The following is an 18,175-nucleotide window of genomic DNA, read 5'->3' as shown; positions in this document are numbered from 1 at the left end:
ACTAGTCAACAAAAGAAGCTCGGAAAGATTAAAGAGAAGCTAGATAGTTCACAAGAAGCATATAAAACTTTGCTTTAACAATATGAGAATTTTGCTAATCTTAATGTTGAACTATCTACTAAAAATTGAGCAACTTAAGGCTAGTGCAACAACAAATGCATGCACAATTAATGATGAGCAACTTGCTAAGAAAAATAAAAAATTAAAAGAAAAATTAGTTAGCTCACAAGATGCTTATAAAAGTTTGCTTGATAAAATAGAAACCATGTGCAAATATTGTGATGTGCTAACTAATAAAGTTGCTAATCTTAAAGCCATTAGTGCAACCCCTACCAAGGCATCTAAAAAGAAAAGTTCTAATATGTCTAAAAAAGATGTCTCTACTTCTTGTAATGATTTATGTTTATACTCATCCTTGTGCAATCAAGTTTGTGTTGAGAAAGTTGTTATAGATACATGCACACAAGAGGTTACAAAGGAGAATGAGCAACTCAAGCAAGAAGTAGCTCGCCTCACCAAGGACTTGACTCAAGTGAAAGGCAAGGCGAATGTAACACCTCGGGTGTTTTAAGTACTAAAACCTGCCATGCCATCATATGCATTGCAAAACATTTGGTCTTAGTGAAAACTTGGATATGCATTCACTAAAATAAGTTTACTTTTATGTTATATGTGTTGACTTGGATGCTTGAATCAATTTCAAAACAATTGTGTTGGATTGGATTTCCGAAAACCCTGATTTCAACATTTAATTTTACCCTGGAAACCCCATTTCAAAATCTAAGCACATTTTGGGGTTGAGACTAAAATCAAAAGTGTAGAGCTTGTCGAGATGTACAAAGTTGGTTTTTGGAGTTTTCAAAGTTGTTTTATAAAATTTGAAGTAATTTGAAAAGGCGTAAATTCTTGAAATGTCCCCCTTTTGAATTCAAACTTGCATTTCAAAATGTAGACTGAATTTGGGTATGGTTATAGAATCAAAGTTGTAGAACTTTGAATTTAGAACAACTTTTATTTTTGGAGATTTTTGAGTTGCCATATAAATTTGGGAGTATTTTGGGTTTCAAATCGAGTGGCAATTTTGTAATTTTGGTGAACAGTAACCGCAGAAGCCATCTCACCGACGGCGAGCTTCTATTGTGTTCTGGTCATCGCCGTGGCCACCTTCGGCTCTGTGCTGGCGTGGAGAAGGCTCCTGCGTGGCTTCTCTTTGCTTCCTGGTCATGTTTTAAGCCCCTACGCAGTCGCCGTTCTCTTCTTTCTCCTCCTCTGTTTTTCTAGTCGCCACCGTCGTTGCTCCGTCGTGCTTGCGCCGTCGTCGTAGTGCCTTTACCGTCTCAGCAAAGCCTGTCCTAGCTCCGCCTACTCCTTGCAAACCTAGTTCACTGAGCCTTGGTGCCTGATTTCACCGAGGAACGCCGCTCGCTGCCTTTCTTCCTCGCGGGTTTAATCGGTTCGAATCGTCGTTGCTCGTCGGTTATGGAGGCTCAACTCACTGTTCATCATTGTAGTTTAATAACTAGAACTTGAGTAAGGTTTGAGAAAGTGTTGGATACGAAGTTTTATGATCTCAATACGGATCATGTTAGCTTTGTATATGATCTTTTTGATGATAAAAATGTTGATATAAAGAATCTTGTTAGAGAGCTTTTACGCAAAAAAACTTTGATTATTGCTAAAGCCACACTTTGAATCCCTAAGCCTGCATTCCTGAGTCTTATCAGTTTTATTTCGGTTAAGTCTTGTTGAGTACTTTTGTACTCAGGGTTCGTTGACCCTTATTGCAGGTGAGTCTCATGAGTAGGTCTGTTTTGGACCGTGCTGCATGACTGTTGTTCGATTCGATGACGATAAGTAATTGTGTAGTCCTTGGGCAGGGTACTTTAATTGTGTGTTTTGTATTATGTTACTAATGCCACTCCACTACTATGGTTTGTAATATTTATCGAACTTAGTTTGTAAGTTTTGAAACAACTGGTTTGTAAACTAAGTTATTGTAAGACTTCCGCTAATTTACTCTGATGTAGATATTTGAATAAATGTTGTAATACTGCAATGACTCTGTAATGGGGTCCTGCTCGGAAATTGTGGATGATTTGGGGTTCTCCATGGACACCCGACAGTCTTCTTAAGTTACCGGGAACATATGCATAGTCGTCAGAGGTCATTGGACAGTGACAGTTGCATGTGGGCCCTATAATTTAGGAGGTTCTACCACAGCGAAGCAAGCCTAACTTCATCAAGATAACATCGTCAAGGGAGTGAAGAAGCTTGATGAAGGACAAATCGTGGTTTGCTACGTGTGCCACAAGGAAGGCCACAAGTCCTATGAGTGCAAGGTGAAGAATGGGGGAGGAGCAAAGAAGAAGGAGAAAAAAGCAAACAGCAAGCTCTCCAATACCTACACCAACAAGGTGGACAAGAAGGCCTTCACACCTTATCTCTTGAAGAAAAAGAAAAATGACAAGGTGGTGGCCATCAAGGTGAACAAGCAAGCCAACAATGGGGTCAAACGCTTTTGGGTGCCAAAGGAAATAATCTCCAACATGAAGAGCACCAAGAAGGTTTGGATCCCGAAAGGGAAGTGAGAAGTCCGATGGACAACGGGGAATTTGGAGACTTGGCAAAGTAAGGATGCATTTCATGGGGTGCATCATGATGGATAAAGTCATTGCCAAGTGGGTTAGTGAATACTATGGACCCAAATTCCCCTTCCCATGTTAGGTAACTAGATTATATTTGCTTCAATTGGTATTAGATTTAACTTTCTTACAAATTGGTATCTTTAAGCATCTAGTTACTCTTTATGCCTAGGTTTGCATTTGCATGCTTACATCTTTTTGTCATGCATACACTAGGTATATCTTATGGTAGGCTTGCTCGGTTTTATTCTTAACCCTTGGAGCAAACCTACATGGTTTAAAATTGTTAAAGAGCATGGCACATAGCTTGTCTTTTGATTGTTCATCTAATATGTGCCAAAGTTCAAATTGTAGATAATCTCTCCTGAATATCACCTTCGAAAATGACTCTCATGTTTATGTGATGTCATCTTTCATGTGGTATTTTTTATTCTAAAATCAATATGCATGTTTCCTACAAGTATTTTATACTCGTGTGCACAAATTTAGAAAGAGGTTACTCTACAAGTTGGATGCTTTGAGACTAACATCTTTTCAAGCTTATCATGTGTAGTAGTTTTATTGCAAGGAAAATGGAGTCCCTGGAGTTAAGCATCATACTTCAAATATCCACCACCTATTGCAAGTGGTAGAAATCAAATTGGTTTCCACATATGGTATTTCTAAACCAATATCATCATGTTGATGTCATTTTCATATTTATATGCTTTCTCTATGCATTATATAGATTAAATTCCCTTGTGCAATACTTTGCCAATTATGCATATGCTTTGCCCTCTATCATATGTATGCATATATTTAGGGGAAACTCAGTCTATATAATGTGAGAGTCAAATTTTGTGAACTATTTCACTCTAAACACAAAGGATCACAAAGTTTGACCCTCCCTTGTGCTACTAATGTCTTCCTTTTTGGTGTTTGATTCCAAAGGGGAAGAATTTAGAGGACCAAAAGCAAGCATTAATTTGTAGTGATGGTTCGAGAAAGGGAGGATAGTGGATTATGGATTAGCCTATATAATGGGGAGAATTTGTAGGAAGCAAGGCTTAAATCCATAATACCACATGGGGACATTTGCAAGGGCAAGATGAGTACTTATGTAGTCTTACAAGTAGTATCTTTTAGCATCATATATCTTGCCCCTTGCATTGCATCCTAGCAAGTAGATAGGTTTTTAATTCAAAATTTTTATTATTTACTTGTTTTGGTCGTGTTGTCATCAATCACCAAAAAGGGGGAGAGTGTAAGGAAAATGGACTCTAGGCCTATTTACTTTAGATTTTGGTGTTTGATGACCAACACAACCAAATTAGACTAATAAATTTGCAAGTGATTGTTTTATAGTTTAATAGGGTACAAGACGTGACTTGGACGAAGGCGACGTGATGATCTGAGGATCAACACCATAAGTAAGACCTTATGAGCATAAGAGAAGACTCAAGATATCAAATAAAGTCTAAGCATGAAGATAGGAACCAAGCCGCACGCAAGATTACGAAGAAACGAGCTCACAGAAGAGACCAGACGCTGGAAGAAAGTGACCGGACGCTCCGATCATTGGCTCGGCAACAGCAGGCGTCAGCAGCAGTGACCAGACGCTGAACAAGTGAATCAACCGGACGCACCGGTGGCACTGTTCATCAGTCCGGTAACACACTCAGCAAGTGATCGGACGCTGGCGGCAAACCGACTAGACACAGGACAACAGCGTCCGATCGAGTACAGAGATGTTCCAGAGCGGCGAACTTACGACCGGACGTGTCCGGTGGCAAGTGACCGGACGCTGGCAGCGTTCAATCAGTTGTTCGCGGCTCCAACGGTCGGGACGACCGGACACGTCCGATCAGGATGACTCGAGCGTCCGGTCAGTAGCAGAAAAGCGGGACTTCGTCCCCAACGGCTACTTTCTCAGTGGGGCTTATAAATACAACCCGAACCGGCCAAATGAGGTGTGTGGAGCTGAGGAAACATATCAAGGGTGTTGATACACCATTTTAGTGATCTCCACTTGTATAATGCTTAGTGTTTTATTAGGTGATTAGCGTAGGTGTTTTGTGAAATGCTTAGGTTGATTAGACCACCGTTTATGCGCTTGCTCTAGGTTTAGGCCTAGTGTTTAGTGAGGTTAGCATACCTCTTACCACTCGGTGCTTGCGCGCACCATTATTGTACATTAGAGGAGCTTGTAGTCTTGCGAGATCACACTAATCACGTTTATGGTGTGGCCGCCACTGTGTACCGGAGGGAACAAGGCCCACGGCGTTTCGGTCGGAAGCTTGATAGTGAAGATGGCGGGGAGCATCCGGGAGAGGCTTGCCGGAAGGCACGTCGGAGACCCACTTGCGCGTGGGGAAGGCCCGAGGCTATCCACGGAGTTACCCGACCGGGAGTTTGGCCCTTGCGAGGGGCTCCAACGAGGACTAGGGGGAAGCTTGCGCGCTTCTCGATACCTCGGTAAAAATACCGGAGTCGTCGACGAGAGTTTGCATATTTCTACCTTGCTCTTTAGCTTCCGTATTTACATTGATTGCTTTACTCCTTTTGCGGTAGAGATAGCAACATACTAGCAAAATCGTAGTTACTCATTTAGATAGTTTAACTTTTACATAGGTTTTGCTAAGGTTAGAAAAAGCGGCCATAGTTTAGGAGTTAAAATTTTAAGTTGCCTAATTCACCTCCCCTCTTAGGCGTCACGGTCCCCTTCAGGGAAATGCTAGACAAAAGTTCAAGTCATGTTACACCCATTCGATGTTAATCTTGACCTAGCACACTATATTCATGTTTCTAGATGAAATACAAATGCTACCAGAGACTAGCATGACACCCACAGCGACGACAACCCTACCCAAGGGTATTGCACCTGATGGGTGTGAATATAGAAATTTCACCGTGGGGTGCGAGTATGAGTGCCATTTCTACCGACGGGTGTATATTTGGGTATGTTGCTTTGCCATTGATGCTTGAAATATAATGGATTCTATCTATTCTATTGGCGCTCTAACCCACACGTATCTTACCCAACTTGCACGGGTATATATGCAAAATGCTCTATGCAGATATAAAATTTGACATGTTTGATAAATTTTCTAGGGTGGACAGTTAATCTACCCACACCTTACTCAACCCACCACCGTCCCTACACTTATGTCGGTGTTGTTGCTTATCTTAATAAGACTCTCTTGCTCCTGGCGTTGAAATGTTGAATCTTCCTCCTTTTGGGACTAGAAGGAAGTTGACTGTTCCTCTTAGAATTCGAAGGAAGTTGACTGTTCTCCCTGCATTGAACCTATCCATATGGGCCACATTACCTGTTGCCACCAATGCGTCAGTAAACTGTGGGTTGTTGCCTTGTATTTTGATTCCGACCGCTACAAATTGCAGTGTCAATGGAAGTCCCAAAACCATACTCGTCTACCATGCAATCTTTCCAGTTTTCTTGAATAAAATAAAAAAGACAGAGGAATGGTGGCAGTCCTGTTCCAATCAAACCAATCAGCGGCCGACGCTAGCTTCGAGACACTATTCGTTCGCTGTCCTCGTGTGGGCTCCACCGGTAGTAGCTCACATCAAGTATCCAACCATTCGTTGAACTCCTTGGTCATACCATACGGTCCCTCCGATTTTCTAAACAATGTCGTTTTAGAGAGCGACAAGGTCTAAAGAAATAACTTTAATCATAATTTTTAGCTATAAAATATAGTCTATATATATTTATACGAAACTACGTTTCGAGATGAATCTATTTCTTTAATCATAATTTTTAGCTATAAAATATAGTCTATATATATTTATACGAAACTACATTTCGAGATGAATCTATTTACATCACTTTCATATTTTAAAACTTAATAAAAAAAATATTTTTAGTCAAAATTTAAAATATTTAACTTAAAGACAACCTCAAAAAAACGTTCTTTTGCGGTAAGTATTATATTATATTACACGTGCGCATTCACTTTCAACGATCAGTCAGTCTCAGCCAGACAACCCATGTGTACTACTACAGCCATTTGAAAAGTTACACCTGGCTCTAGCTCTTTCTTTTAGGCCAAGTCAGCGACAAAAAGCTGACGGTAAGTCTACCAAGAACATTTCAAAACCAGGGGATGTTCAGTATCCACTAAACTCGGCGCATCACGTTTGTGTTCACGAAAGTCTTCTTTTAGTGAGTTTTCGAGCTGATTCGTTCGACCGCCAAGTCCCTTGCAACAACATTTACTTCCAAGTGAATCTTTCCTTTATAGCAGTATCTAAAACCTCTCTGAAAAATGTTACAGTTCGCATCTTTCGAGAATGGTGATTACAGTATTGATTTCCAAAGAATGGTAGTAATAACCCTACACAACGTGTTCGTCAGTATGTGCATTGCAGATCTTCCTGGCACTGCTATCTATCATGGATAGGCTTGCCTGCCGCTCACGTACGTCGCCAGGACCTGCCCCGGCACATCGTTAGAGAATTCGTCCCACGATGTAGAAGGCAGCACCACAAAGTCGGCGTATTTCCCTTCAGAAAGGCTGCCCACGGCATGGTCCAGGAAGCAGGCATAGGCAGCAGACAACGTATGCCCGTGTGTTCGTCAGAGTGAGAGGCCAGTCCATTAGCAGGGAAAACGATCGATCCGCAGAGCTTGGCATTGCAATGACCGGATCGAAACAGACTTACGCTTTCAGTGATTCATCCAGGGTTAAGCGTTCCGCAGGGATCCAGGGGACCTCCCACCTAGGAGGCTTACTAAACATGGCACTTCGGATAGCTTGTAAGGGGTTGATGTCTGAAACCTGAAAGACAGGAACAATATACCTGGTAGCTAATTATATGGTAACTGAAATACAGAGTTCATGTCTGCAGAATTACGTACAGGCCAGTCGGAACCAAAAGCTAGCTGTGCACCACCATCTAACAGTGATCGGAATGTGTAGGAGCTTCGGTCAACCCGTTCCACCCCAATCTTGTTTCCAGCAGAGTTGGCATCATCTAATAGATGATCTGGCTGTCAACAATAAAGCAGATACTTCAGAAGTGGAAGATTTTAAAAGGAATTCAGAAGCGGAAGATTTAAATGCACAATCTATTTTGTAAAGCATAATACGAATATATAGTCGCAATGGAACGGAATAGTTTACCTGCACGGATGCAATGATACCATGCTCGCCAAAGCGGTTTGCTGCACCTGGAGCTAGATGTTGGGCATGCTCAATCTGATTAGATATGCAAATATTCAATTCAGATTCTACTAAATAGAGCGAGTTCGTTCCAAAAAAAAAACTAAGCAAAGTGCAAGGGAAAGAAACAATTCTGAAATAGCTATCAGGATATGCCCGGAATCTACGGTCCTTCACTCCATTTAAATCAACAACCCTGTCAACCATATCCATATCCAGTAGCATGTCATTAGCTTTGTCCCCAATTGCATGTACGGCAACCTGAAGAAGAAAAAAAAACTTTATTTTAAATTTCTAGAATGATGGTAGTTAAACTTTAGGACAGAGGGTATATCAAAAAGAAAAATGTCTACCTGGAGTCCAAATTTGTCAGACTCTGGTGTTCTATTAAGTAGGCTGTCCAAATCTGTCACTTGCAGACCATAATTACCAGGATCACCCTATAAGGCTGTAAAGATCCATCAGCAACTTAAAAAAAATAAAAAAAGAAGTTTAAAGGCTACTACAAGAGGGAGGGATAAACTATTCGTCATGGAACAATGCGCTTGAAGAACCCAGAGAACCATCAAGGAAAGCTTTAACACCACCTAGATGGATCCACTGACTTAGCGATCGACCATGTTCATTAATAAGATCCTAAAAGCAACAAATGTGTTATATCCACACAAAGTAAACAAATAACACAGATGAGGTAGTCACACTTCCAGAAGCAAACTTACGGAAACACGAGACCATGTGGGCATTGGGAGGAATAGGCATACTCTCATAATCATTTTTTCCATAGAGTGAGCACATTTATAGATTTCTGTAGTGACATGAATACTTATGTCAGTATGCCAGGAGTCCAAAGAAGGTCATAGATAAAATAAGACAAGTGAATCCTTCTAATTCTTGTCCATGCAATGCAAGCAAGGGTATTACAGAATACCTGCAAAATCTTGCCACGTTTTCTCGGTCGAGGCCCCAGGGAAGTAACTTCCAACATCAACAACAGTAGTTACTCCCCTCATTAGGGCATGCCTACTTGCTCTAAGAAGAGCCTCTCTTCTTTCACGGTTAGAAACTTTTTCAATGACATCAAATATAAGCCTCATAGCAGTATCAACTAGAAGACCAGTAGGCTCTACAAGTAACAATAGAGGCCAGATAATTTGGTCATTCTTCACCACAAAGATTCAATTAAAAATTAGCATGTTAATAAACTGGTAGAAGGCATATTGGATAGTTAAAGCATAATCTCCTTTTTTTTTGGCAATGAGAAGCATAACTCTTTGCAGTACCATAATGCATAAACCACATGAATATTGTTAAAAAACTGGATACAAAGCTTCTGATCAGGTCCTTCTGCTCATTGTAACTAACTAGATCAACAGATGCGCTACTATGACAGTTTTTTTCAAGTTTCTTGCTTTATTTTTCCCTCAGGAACGTATCTATGTTTGAAAATAAATAGTTTTCACATGCTCACCAAAGTGATTTGAGTTTGGTGCTTCAAGTCCACTTCACAATTTAAGTAACATCAGAGGGCCAAGACCCATGTTAATTAGTTGTGTTACCTCCTTCGGTTGTTCGCATTATAGTTCCACCAATTGGATCGTTTGTGTTTCTGTCAATCCCAGCAATCTTCATAGCCAATGAATTGGCTACTCCCATATGACCATCCATGCGAGAGAGCCAGACCTGCATTTGAGATAACAAGTCACTTGTTATTGCTATACCTGTTACCATGGCATCTCAAAAAACGTTCCAACGCACAAGTTTGAAAACACACTGGATTATCAGGTGATATATCATCCAGCCAAGCAGCAGCAGGGAGATCACCTCCCCAAAAATCATTGTTCCAACCTCCGCCCAAAATCCACCGGAAAATAAGTCTTAACAGCATGTTCGTTTCGGCTTATACGATCGTGGATTATAAGCTGCAACAGTATTTTTCTCTAACATCAAACCAGCCAGCGGTACTTCTGGCTTATAATCCACGATCGTTTCAGCCGAAACGAACATGCTGTAAGTAATATATAGGTAGAGAGCTTTGGGAATACTAACCCATTAACTTCGTGAAACAGAAGCAATTAGATTGATAAACAAGCTATTTAATATGCTGGGAGCATGCTATACAGAAACAAGCATTTGAATAAATTGCCATACCCAAGCAGAGCATATTGCATAGTTGCTATTCGAACGTAGAAGTGCAAAACACCAAGCAGAGCATAACTCTGACAAAGAATCTACTCTTATTTATTTGGCTATTACTATGAGATGAACTAATAACTGAATTTGAGCATAAGTCAGTCTGTTCGCTTTTTGGTTTCAGTCAGGGTTTATCAGTCAGTCAACAGTATTTTTCTCTCATAATAAACCAGCACCAGCCGAGCTTATCAGCTCAGAAACTAACCAGCAAACATGCCGAGTAATCGAACATGTATTTGCACCATTACAGCAGCAGTTTGTTGCAGGAAAATGAATTGGAACAAAAAAAGAGTAGCACATACCTCTGACAGCTTCCTTGATCCTGGCCCCGTTCGCTGGTCTGAAACTTAACTGAAACTGGCTGAAAACACTGTTCTGGCTGAATTGTTGTGAGAGAAAAACACCGTTTCGATTAAAGAATGAAGCTGAACAAGCTGAATATGAGGTAAGCCCAACAGACGTGACAATGAAGTCATCTTTGCTTCTGACCCCTCGAAGTGGCACCCTCGCTAGCTGCAGATTATCAGAGAGCAGCATTACAAAGATAGCACATGCTGAGAAACATTTTACATACGGCATCATCTATCTATTTATAAAGATCTTTTATCTTATAATCCATACTATTCAGTTTATTTTTTCAACAAGAATAGTGTTTTTCTCTCGTAATAATTCAACAAGAACAGTATTTTTCAATCAGTTTCAGCCAAATTTTAGCTAGCCGATAAGCCTAAACGTGGCGATTTACTGTTGTTCTACAGTGTCCCCCGTTTCCCACACCTGAAACACTATCTTTAAACGTGGTGATTTTACCGTGTTCTACAGTGTCCCTCCGTTTCCGACACCGGAAACACTATTTATCCACAGTACACACATGTTTGGCACGTCCGATTTTGCCTCCTGCCATCGGATGCCTGCCACGCAGGCCGCCACGCCCAGGTGGGCCCCGCACTCATACATCCGGCCTGTTCGTTTAGACATGTGGTAAACGATGGTAATTTCTGACCGGAACATAGCAATACTTCTTCGCTAACAAACTATACGAACCAGCCAACCGGGCGACGCTTGCGAGGAACTCGGCCGCTCTCCTTGCGGCGGCGCGGCTGCAGCGTCGACCTCCGCCGCCCCTGCGCCACCCGCCGTTTGCGGCCCCGCCTGCGGCCTCTGTCGCCTCCGCCGTCACTGCGCCCTCCACCGGCTGCGGCCCACTTGCGACCTCCGTCCGCCGCACGGCTCGCCCGCGCCGCCCCGCAACTGCGCCGCCGCGTGGGGAACCGGCAACAGCGCGCTCCCGACTCCGGCTATCTCGCTTGCGGGTTACCGCGGCGCGGCCCCGGAGCGGCGCCGTCGAGGCGTTGCCCTGCAACGGCGCCGGCCCGCTTCCGGCCGTCTCGCTCCCGCCGCTTCGCACTCGCGTCTCCGGCCTCCTCCCTTGCACAGCACCTCGCCCGTGCCTACAGCTCTCTTGGACGGCAGCTCTGGAGCGCCAACGTCCCCTGCCGCCCTCCGCACCAGGTATGCTCTCCTTTTTCCCTCTTTATTTTCTTATTAATTTTTTCATATGGTACGCACATGCCTTCTCAGTATATATGCATTGATATGTGCAGACCAGTTACGTGGAACCTCTCCTTTTTTTTTTCCTCTTTTTATTTTCTTAATTTTTCCATATGGTACGCACATGCCTACTCAGTATATATGCATTTCTATATGTTCATTCTGTGCTTGCCTCCTATGAACTACACATTGTGTGTCTCTGCTTCACTGCTGTGGTGTTATGTGGCTGAATTTTTTAGATTATTTACAACACATTAGTTGTCAATATTACATCTGTACACTACCTTAATCAGCCCCTTTTTGCCGTACTGCTGATTCTTTGACCTGCTATTTGGTGTGTTCATATATACCTGCGTGTTATAGACACGCTCAGTTTTCGCATTTCATTTTGTGCCTCTGTTATTCATTGTTCAGCTAGACTGCTTAATTCCTTAAACATGCTTTACGTACATTTGCTAGCAAAGGATGACACATCAGGCATCGGACTATTTCTCGGCCCATGGGCAAACATCGCGATCACAGGTCCCACATCGGCCCCGTTCGGCTTACCCCATATTCGGCTTGTTCGGCTTGTTTTTTCAGCCGGAACAATATTTTTCTCTCACAACAATTCAGCCAGAACAGTGTTTTTCAGCCAGTTTCAGCCAAGATTCAGCAAGCCGAATCGTGAGGCACTGAGGCGTCGGTCTATGATGCTTCCTAGCGATGTACGAGCCTCCGCTAATGCCACCTCTCCTCATGGTATTCATGCTCCCTTTGCCAATATGTATTTTTTACATACGAAACAAGTTTACCTACACTGCCTTCTATAGTTCTTCAGTTACACTAATGCATTTTCATCCTTCTTTGCAGCGTCCCCACCACTTGGGCCTTCTATTGCTTCTACAACGAGTCGCAAACGTAGAGCAGACAACATCCTCCGCAGTGATGGTTAGTGCAACCATTGTTTACCTACGTCTAACTGCTTGGTCGCATTCAGGACAAAAATATTTACGTGTATATTCTTTATTATGGTCCTGCTTTCCAGCTCTCCATTCAGCAACTGTCAGTACAGACCACCGTGTTGTTTCGGTGTCTTCCTCTTCAAGATCTACCCGTCGTTGGAGTTCACTTGCTCAAACGAATGCCACCACGAATCCTGCTCTTCAATGCTTTGGTCGACACAAACGTAAGCCTCTTCTCTCAAACCGTTCTCTATACCAATTTACTCATGCTGCATGTCAATGCTAAATCCCATTGCAAATCCATTCCGCCCCTAAATCCAGTACTATATATTGACGCTACCGCTATTGTTACATAACCATGCTATTATATGCCTTCAGACCATTGTCCATATTGAATGAGATCATTGTCAAAATCGATTGTTCATAGCCAATGCTCATGCTGCACCACATAAACAAACATATGTTCAAATAGTGGCTACTTCAGCTGACCCTAAGTAGCCATTCAAAATTAAACGGCGCCAATTCCACGTTCGTGTTTTATATGCCATGACGATAAATAAAAGCCAAGGCCAAACATTAGGTAGAGTTGGTGTTTACCTGCCAAGCCCTGTATTTTCCACGGCCAATTGTACGTTGCCTTCTCACGTGTTACATCTCCAAGAGGCGTACGGGTCCTCATTGAAAATAACCCCCCTGGATATAAAGACAGTACCCATAATGTTGTCTACAAGGAAATTTTTTAAGAGATATCCAACTGATGTACTCAGATTGGCCAGGTCCCCTCACTAACCTCAATTTTCCTTTAACATCAACCACCTGTACCTGTTTATTCTCTAATGCATCTGTTATTGTTTCAGTTTTAGTATACTGTGTTACTACCCACATGTAAGAACTGCACAGACTTTGTGCCATCTCTGTATTACACCCTTTGCTATGATCCATGCTACCAAGAAGCCCCCTGCTTATAAGGTAACAATTTCGCCTCTCACAGTTAGACTTAGCTTGAAGGGCGGGCCTGGTGCAAGCGGTAGAGTCTTACCGCATGTGACCGGAAGGTCCCGGGTTCGAGTCGTGGTCTCCTCGCATTGCACAGGCGAGGGTAAGGCTTGCCACTGACACCCTTCCCTAGACCCCGCACAGAGTGGGAGCTCTTTGCACTGGGTACGCCCTTTACAGATAGACTTAGCTTGCCCAAATATTATCGACATACTCATTTTCCTCCACCAACAGCTGAGTCTAATTATGTACCCTCCAATTAAAAACTTTATGCTTCAAGTTAGATGCTCATTGTATGCAGCCCTTCTATTCCAAATACTGGACATAACTTTTTCTGTGTTTTTTTATAGCTTCTTCTCCATACCTACACAGCAGCCAGTTGCTCCAGGGGCAAGCGACCGACAGTTGATTCGTGAAACTTTGGGTAAACACATATGCAATATTAACTCTGTCCTTGCCATTTGCCTTTGTCCTCCACAGCGCCAAAAATATTCTTAGTAAGGGCCACACATGTTCTATGCCCTCTATATGTGAGTCTGTTGCCTCCAAGGTCCATGCAACCACACCAGCCTTTTGTTATCAGATAATAATACTCCACATCACACTCACCCCAAAAAAGGACTATTACCAATACAAACTCTGTTTATCAGCCTCCTTCACTTTTACCATCAGGTTTTAGACTTGGTTTTCAACATCTAAACAGAGATCAAAGCTTCAGGTGCAAACTAAAGTAGCTATTTTCAATATGTACACAGGGATCAGAGCTTCAGGTGAAAACTACAGTACCCTTTTCCAGTTTTTTCCCAGCACATATGCAAGATTGCTATCTTCCCAACATCAGCAATTGTCCATTGTAACACAAATACCTATTCCCATATGCAGTAAGGAGCAGTAACTAGAGACCGTGCAGTAATTAGATAGCACTGCTTAATATCATCTATCCTTTACCTCAGTGTTCCCTTTTTTAAGTAATATGTTCCTTATTTTAATTTATGGTCCTCCTGCCAATAGTCTCAATTCCTAATCATTTGCTGATTGTAGAGCAAAATGTTATAATGTGCCTTCTTTCGCTGTTACTTTCGGCTGCTCCTCACTGCTTTCAGCACGCATAGTCATCATTTATTTTATATAAATTGAAGTTTCAGAGCAATAGGCAATACATCATTTGACAAATTGAACAACAATATAGAAATTTAGTCACTCTACAAAACATGCTATATTTGCTCTGTGCATATCCCTTGCTCATTTTGGTATAAACATTCCTATGATGCCCCTTGCACACCAGGTGGGCGGTTCTGCAAAACATGAATCCACTTTGGACAGTCTCACCCTCATCCTGTTCACCTTACAATTCATATTGGTAAGTATGATCTTGATTTGGTGTGCTACGTCACCTCATTTTGAGTTTTGCATTCAGCCATGATACGTCTGTCATTTATAATTATTCTCATCCTCACAATATCTTCACTCCTGTCCCAAGAAGATGCCTATTGACAAAGTTGGTCCTGCGCAGCTGTTTGCCTTACAAAGCATGCCATAACTTTGCCTTGCTTATACGATACACAGAAACTGATGCTTCTGTTGTTACTAACCTTTCCTTCCATGTAATTATGAAATTATTCACAGTATGTTTTTTATTCACCTTTGCCACCTTTGGTCTGGGCCAAAGGCTTGCTTCTGACTCTCACTCCGTACCATGTTCATGCAGTTAGTTCCATGACAACTCTTCAACCTACAGCCCCAGTTAGCCTTTGGGTGTTTTTTGTCTACTTGAATGTAATATATATTTCATCTTCGGTGCAGGTTCTAGATCTGCTTATGCTGGAATGGCGACCTGGCTGGCTTACCCCATTTAATTGACGCCTGCAAATGCCTTTTCTGTCTAAAGACACATTGTCACTACAGTTTTACCCAAGACAAAGAGATACCAGGATTATGTTTCCTTGCTTCAGTTATGCTAAGAGATCTTCAATGTACGTATATTCAGTTCTAAAACTGTATACACATGCTAATAAAGTTCATTCTCGAATCTTAGTTGCTATACAAATCTTAAACAAATCGATATTGAGATTTTATATATATATATATATATATATATATAGAACTACTATCCTGTAGCTGGCTACAGAATAACTTATTCTGTAGCCACTTTGAGTTATGATAATTACTATGTTAATTTATGAGATTATAGTAACTCCTTACTAAGTGGTTTAATATAATGTTATGGTAAATATCCCCATGTGTTATAGTAACCCAACTATCGTAAATATGTATTGACATTATGGTAAATTAGTATATAAAATTATAGTAAATGGAGGTGGCTACAGAATAACTTATTTTGTAGCCGGCTATTGAATAGCCTCTCCCTATATATATATATATATATATATATATATATATATATATAGAACTACTATCCTGTAGCTGGCTACAGAATAACTTATTCTGTAGCCACTTTGAGTTACGATAATTACTATGTTATTTTACGAGATTATAGTAACTCCTTACTAAGTGGTTTAATATAACGTTATGGTAAATATCCCCATGTGTTATAGTAACCCAACTATCGTAAATATGTATTTATATTATGGTAAATTAGTATATAAAATTATAGTAAATGGAGGTGGCTACAGAATAACTTATTTTGTAGCCGGCTACTGAATAGCCTCTCCCTATATATATATATATATATATATATATATATATATATATAGAGAGAGAGAGAGAGAGAGTATATTCAGTAAGTTATTTCGTAGCCACCTCCATTTACGATAATTTTATATAATAATTTACGATAATGTCAATACATATTTACGATAGTTGGCTTACTATAACACATGGAGATATTTACCATAACGTTATAGTAAATCGCTAAGTATGGAGTTACTATAATCTTATAAATTAATATAGTAATTATTGTAACTCAAAATGGCTATAGAATAAGTTATTTTGAAGTGCAGCGATTGGTTGCTAGTACCTGCAATCCACCATCGATGAAGTGGACATGGGAGTCGATGAACCCCGGTAGCACCACGTTCCCACTGAGACTCAGCTCATGCGTGTGGCGACCCTTGAACTCCTGCAAGCACACACAGCATACAGGGCAGCTAGCAGCAGAGTATCAGATGGAGGGGGAGAGCGAAGCGTCGACGGCCGGGACCTTGACGGACTCGTAGGTGACGATGCGGAGCACGCGGCCGCCGCGGACGGCCATGGCGTCGGCGAACGGGTGGGCGGGGTCGGCGGTGTAGATGGTGGCGTTGGCCAGGATCATGTCGGCGAAGCGGTCCCGCGGTGGCGTCCCTGCAAATGCGAGGAGAGGCGGGCGGGTCAGCCTTTATCGCACACGAGAGGGGAGCAGGAGAGAGGAGGGCAGCGGCGTAGCGTACATGGGAAGGGGAGGAGGACGGCGGCCGTAGCTATGGCGACGGCCGCCGCGAGGAGAGCGCTGTGGGCGGCCATTGGCAATGGCATGATGGGAATCGGGATCCCTTCTCCCTCTCCCTCTCCGAATTGAAACTGAAACCAAACTACCAACCAAACGGCGTGGCTGTTCTAGGTCCGTTCAAATACTGTACTTGGTAGTATACTAGTACTTGTCAAAAACAATCAACTGTCAGCGACTGTGAACTCTGAAAAAACAAACAACCTTAAAATAAAGGAGGAAGGGTTTGTCGGGATCGAACAGGAAAACGAAACAACATTATCACATGAATATATGAATCGCATGTTCGCTTATAAGCTGTATTTTTTCAGCCAATAAATAGTATTTTTCTCTCACAACAAATCAACCAATAATACTTTCAGTCATGGTTTATAAGTCAAGCGAACAGGACAAATATATACTAATAGGTCCAATGAGGAGAAATTTATTCAAAATCCTCTACTGGCGTGTCAGTGTTCATGTCACTGCTCTTGCCTACTTGCACCGGCGATAGAGACGCAACAGGTATTGACAAGCTGCATGAGGAGTGGACCATGGTTTATGTTGGTTGATCGACGATCTTCAATTGTTCTATTGGATGGATATTACGCCAAAATTTCACAAACCATTTTTTTAATGAAAAAATCAGTTCCTTTTCACATGAAACAGAATAAAATCCAGCGTTCCACGTAGGCTATAGCGCCAAAACAATCGTTTTCCTTGAGTTGTTCATCCACCCACAACCAACCACGTCCATGTGGCTCTGGCACAAGTCACGATAAAGATTCAGGGCAGTGTTACTACCTACGGGTACGGATATAACCCAACAAACTCCTGTACAAATATATAACTACTGGCAAGATTGAAAAAAAATGCTCCCCCAACAACTTTCTATCTCAATTCCCAATCTTCCCGCACTTGGTAAACTCGACCTAATCGTATGGATAAATATGTCGTGTATAAGTGTATTCATCGGCCAATCTAGAGTGGAAGGACGTGAGGAAGAATAAAGGAGGTGTTTGGATCTCTGCCTATCCCTCTAGCCGGGCTCCCTAAAGCCAACTTCGACTTGTTTGGTTGATCGAATAGGCCTTCTAGGCCCTCTTAGCTTGGGTAGCCACCAACAGGATTCTGATGCAAATATATAAGAGAAAGAAAATATAAAAGTGATTAGAATGATTTAGAAATAGTCTAGGATTCGTGATGTAAAATTATCTTCTATATTTTAGGACTGAGATTTTGAAAATTTTTTGAGGAACACAA

At 41.8% G+C, this 18,175-nt stretch overlaps 2 protein-coding genes across 2 annotated transcripts; one reads left to right on the top strand and one right to left on the bottom strand.

Annotated features, from left to right (window-relative positions):
* Positions 1 to 7,035: 7,035 nt before the first annotated feature.
* Positions 7,036 to 17,146, bottom strand: LOC136460027 (protein LONG AFTER FAR-RED 3-like). Its single transcript, XM_066459870.1, is given in 16 exon segments — positions 7,036 to 7,210; positions 7,308 to 7,423; positions 7,504 to 7,635; positions 7,769 to 7,843; positions 7,964 to 8,068; positions 8,161 to 8,275; positions 8,331 to 8,443; positions 8,527 to 8,612; positions 8,736 to 8,930; positions 9,364 to 9,487; positions 9,579 to 9,681; positions 10,296 to 10,319; positions 10,458 to 10,510; positions 16,466 to 16,567; positions 16,649 to 16,791; positions 16,878 to 17,146. Coding segments are annotated over 16 exon segments (1,746 nt in total). The 5' UTR covers positions 16,963 to 17,146.
* On the top strand, positions 10,905 to 15,509 carry LOC136457316 (uncharacterized). The gene is made up of 7 exons (XM_066457357.1): positions 10,905 to 10,961; positions 11,045 to 11,509; positions 12,008 to 12,070; positions 12,187 to 12,289; positions 12,401 to 12,478; positions 12,576 to 12,716; positions 15,292 to 15,509. The coding sequence occupies exons 1-7, from the start codon at positions 10,905 to 10,907 to the stop codon at positions 15,342 to 15,344; spliced, it is 960 nt and encodes a 319-aa protein (XP_066313454.1). The 3' UTR covers positions 15,345 to 15,509.
* Positions 17,147 to 18,175: the final 1,029 nt, after the last annotated feature.

This window comes from Miscanthus floridulus, chromosome 6 (genome assembly GCF_019320115.1).
Source record: "Miscanthus floridulus cultivar M001 chromosome 6, ASM1932011v1, whole genome shotgun sequence".
Classification (NCBI taxonomy): domain Eukaryota; kingdom Viridiplantae; phylum Streptophyta; class Magnoliopsida; order Poales; family Poaceae; genus Miscanthus; species Miscanthus floridulus.
The sequence above is the reverse complement of the archived record's forward strand: the minus strand, read 5'-3'. Positions and strand labels throughout refer to the sequence as shown.

Bases quoted from the DNA above. Each gene is read 5' to 3' on its own strand.
- LOC136457316 (XM_066457357.1), top strand. From the start codon at position 10,905: ATGCCTGCCACGCAGGCCGCCACGCCCAGGTGGGCCCCGCACTCATAC. The intron at 10,962-11,044 runs GTTCGTTTAGAC...TATACGAACCAG, and splicing joins CGCACTCATACATCCGGCCT to CCAACCGGGCGACGCTTGCG. The intron at 12,479-12,575 runs GTTAGTGCAACC...CCTGCTTTCCAG, and splicing joins CAACATCCTCCGCAGTGATG to CTCTCCATTCAGCAACTGTC.